The sequence below is a fragment of the Dipodomys ordii genome, unplaced genomic scaffold (genome assembly GCF_000151885.1).
Source record: "Dipodomys ordii isolate 6190 unplaced genomic scaffold, Dord_2.0 Scaffold21, whole genome shotgun sequence".
In the NCBI taxonomy this organism is placed as follows: Eukaryota; Metazoa; Chordata; class Mammalia; order Rodentia; family Heteromyidae; genus Dipodomys; species Dipodomys ordii.
This window is the reverse complement of record NW_012267237.1, coordinates 4116537-4120484: the sequence shown is the minus strand read 5'-3', so window position 1 is coordinate 4120484 and position 3948 is coordinate 4116537. Positions and strand designations below refer to the sequence as shown.

Here is a 3948-nt window from a genome sequence, read left to right as displayed (position 1 = left end):
TTTTTGCTTATGTGGTGCTGAGGAATCGAACCCAGGGCCTCGAGCATGCAAGGCAAGCGCTCTACCACTGAGCCACCTTCCCAGCCCCATGATTTACAGGATTCTTGAATGCTTATTTTCTGGTCCTACTTCAGTAATTGTTGTCTCTAGTCTCTGACTGTCAAACTCCTTACTGTTTATTACAAGTTCTCCACTGAGAACTTGGTTCCCTTTGCCTTAGTAAGATTCAGAGAGCTTTGTGTAATATTTTCTTAATTAAATTGACTAAATGTGGTTTAAATGGCTATTTTTCTCTTCTTTTGGGTCCTAGTGGCCTTCCTGTGTAGTCCCCAGGAGTACTGGTTGAAGCTCCTGTATTTCTCTTCTTACTGTCAGCTGTCACCTCCAGCTTCTGGTCAGGCTGCAGTGACACAGCCCTCAGGTCTGGTTCTGGGGCTGACCAGCACCTCTGCATGCATTGGTCAGGGAGAATTCCCCTGGCACTTGGAAGGCTCTGGCCAGGCCAGAGAAGTGAGGAAGGGGCTCTTCCCAGAGACCTGCTTGTCTGGGCCCAGGGCTTCTAAGCCCATCCAGGAGAGGATGCGGGTGGTACCTAGGGAGTCCTGGCAGTGGAGTTTTGTCCTGGCTGTTCGTGGAGCCCACAGCTTCACCTCCCCTGTCAATTTGGGGTCGAGGACCTGCAGAAGTGTGGTGGGCCGATGGCCTTTCCGCTGGCTGCCTTGAGGGCAGAGGTCATCTGTGGACACAACAGTTGCTTGTGGCCTTGAGCCACCATCTGTTAGAGCCACGTAGGAGCCCACTGTGGATAGATGCTCTTGTGGGTAGTCTTCCTTCTGCACTGTGGAGTCTGGTCAGTTCAATATCCGTGGAGGTCTTGTGTCACAGATTCCCAGTGGACCATTATGTAAGCCCTAACAAATTTGTTTTATATGGTTGTAATGTTGGAGTGGGGACTCTTGTGGAAATGTGTTCTGATGTGGCATTCCCATGTTTGTGCCACTGTGCTCTTTTCACTACTGCTTACGAGGATGAATAAGTCCCAGGAAGCTGTGGGAAGCTGGTGTTTACTGCCTTAGCCTGTGTGGCAGTACTGGAGTCTGAGCTCACGGTCTCTTGATCTCTGGGCAGGTACCATATCACTTGAACCACAGCCCTTTCTGCTTTATTTTTGCTTGGGCTGACTCCAACCACAGTCCTCCTTGACACAACCTGCATATGCACATGGCTTCACTCCCAGCTTTATTGGTTAAGGTGGAGTGTCAGTTACTTGTACAGCAAACCATCCTCTCTCTCTGTCTTGCCAGTAGCTAGGATCATAAGTGTGAGCCACTGTGTCTGACTTAACTCCGCTTATGATTGGGGTAAAACAAATGTTAAGACAAAAAGTAGGCTTAAGAAACCCATGGCATTTGTGGCAATGTGTCTCCAGGTGCTCTAAAAACTTCAGGAGCTGTTTGCATACAGGTGAGTTTGATATGGTTTCAGTGAATAATTGCTTAATTAATATGATTTGAAATTCTGGTTCACATGCTATGTACAAAGCCATTTTTTTTCTGTGTGGCTGGGCGACAGTGCTTGTCCTCTTCTGTGAGCAGGACAGAAGGGGTGAGCTCTTTTGGGTATGAGAGTGTGCCTGTGTCACGGTGGCAAGCCGTGTTGTGATTGGTTCTCAGGTGCTGCATTCCTAGAAAGACAGCAGTCAGAGGCACAGAACCATGGCTTGAATTCAGAGCCCAGGGTGCTGGGGCAGGGGAGGTGGTAGTTGAGTTTGAGGGGGTCTCTGGGGAGTGTTTGTGTGAGTTTGAGTGTGTGTATGATGGGACCTACACACAGATGTTTCTGTTATTTTTTTTTTAATAGAAATTTAAAAGCCTGTTGATTCAAGAACTTTCTAAAGTGTTTCCGGAAGACATGGCTAAATATCGGAGCATCCGGGGAGAGGACCACCCCCCTTCCTAACTGAAGACCCCGGAGTCCTTTTTGAGTTGCTGGGGCTGAGGTGACATCGTTGTGGGCAGCGTCCCCCTGCCCCTGAGGACTGGTCCTGTCCTCCGCCCTCACCCTGTTGGCGTCCTGCGGCTGGGCCGGAGCAGCAGCGCAGCTGCACTCAGCCGCCGCAGCCTCTGGTGCTCCAAGTTCTTGGAGTGGTTCCTGCCATTCATTCTCCCAGTGGCAGAATGGCAGGAAGCAGTCTTGGAGATAGTACATGGGATTATACTGTACTTGGCATTTTTCTTTGTATGTTCTCGTTCATGCTATCAGAAAGCTAAAAAAGTTGGTTTTATATCTTACATTTTCCAGTGAAGAATGTGTAACTTTGGATTTCAATTTGACATGTATATATAATAAAGCGTTTTCAGTATTTAGATAGCTCATTCCATGTAATTATTCTTTTAACGTGTTTACAAGGTAGTTAACAGCATACCTTGTAAGCAGTTATTACTTCCCTAAAGTGTTGCTGACAAAACTTTCCGTGTAGGCAGGAAGGCTAATGCAGAATTTAAATCTCTGATTTTTTTCCTATAGTCGCTTTCTTCAGGACTGAGGAGTACTGAAGAAGGCAGACCTGTGGCCCTTCTGGGACTGTGTGTGTGGGTTCAGCTTCAAGGTCCCAGGTCTGGTGCCCTGAGAGCTGTTTGTCAGAAGTCTGGGCCCCAGTGCTCTGCGTCTCAGGGCTGACTGGGGAGCCGTGAGAGGGATGACGGATGGGGTCCCTTGAGTCTCAAGGCTTTAGGATGGGCTGGGGCCTGCGTGCTGCGTATGCTCATTCTCAGTAACTGGTCCTGCTTAGATAACTTGTAGGTTAGGCAGATGGTCTCTGTTGTGTTCATAGTAGGAAAACAAGGGCAACAGTGGTTGAAGTCAATTATGATTCCCTTTGATGGAGTATTAGATGGTGGGTAGAAGGAATGAAATGCTTCTCATTAACACAGAAAGGTCACCAATATGAGTTTGGTCAAGAAATCTTTCATACAGGAACGAGTTTCTCTAGGGCCTTCTGTCCACTGGGGATGACCATGGGGACCTGTATGCCTTTCAGGGCCTGTCCTTCCCTTGACTGCACTCAAAGCAACACACTCCACTGGGCCATTGGAACCCAGCTCCTCAGCCTGCGTTCCTTACCCTGTGGGACTGGGCCTCTTCTAACTCATAGCTCCTGTTATTCTTGAGCCAAGTGTCTGGAATGACACCCAGCCCATACCTAAGCCCCGAGTTTACCCATCCATCCACAACTCAGTGTCTTGTTTCCATGTGGCTATTCCAGGGACCTCAAAGTGAAGTTCCTGAAACCACTAATGTGCCTCCCTATGTCTGTCCCCAGAGGCTCCGTCTGTCTTCTGTTGACTGCATTGCCCTGGCTGCCTTTATGTCCCTCTGCTTCTGTCCTTGGACTTGAGCCATCAAGCCTCCTGAACCTACTGTTCTCTGCCTTTTGCCATTTAGTGACTGGGTAACGAGGTTTCAATGTGGTATTTCCATATGTATATACGTATACTTTAGCCATATTCACTGGCTCTACTACTTAGTTCCCTTTACCCTCTAGTAAGGTTATTTTAATGGGTTCCATTGTCCTGTTCTTTACAGAGGTCTTCATCATTCATCTCCCCCCATTACCCTTTTCCTTCACTCCCCTTTCCACAGATGAGAGAAAACAGTATTTTTTTGAGGCTAGCTTTCACTTAATGATGTCCAATGTCATTCATTTTCCTGCAAACAATGCAATTCATTTTTATGGCTAAGTAAAGGCACTCTATATATTACACATTTTCTCTGTCAGTTTTGGGCACCTCACTGAACTCACATTTTGGCAGTTGGGGAGTCTTGTTAAAAACACAGGTGTCCTGCAAGGGTCTGTGGGGTGCTGATTTATATTCCTTCAGATAAATGCAAGAGGCATCTCACTGGGTCAATAGGATGGCAGATGGTAGTTTTTCTTTAGGATTTTCT

General features: G+C 47.4%; 1 protein-coding gene across 1 annotated transcript in view; it reads left to right on the top strand.

Moving 5' to 3' along the window:
- The window catches only part of Med10 (mediator complex subunit 10), an 8783-nt gene extending 6417 nt beyond the window's left edge, over positions 1-2366 (top strand). The window contains exon 4 of the mRNA XM_013013887.1: positions 1861-2366. Coding sequence (XP_012869341.1) covers positions 1861-1959 — 99 coding nt within the window. The 3' untranslated portion in view covers positions 1960-2366. The remainder of the gene's footprint in view (positions 1-1860) is intronic.
- The last annotated feature ends 1582 nt before the right edge of the window (positions 2367-3948 follow it).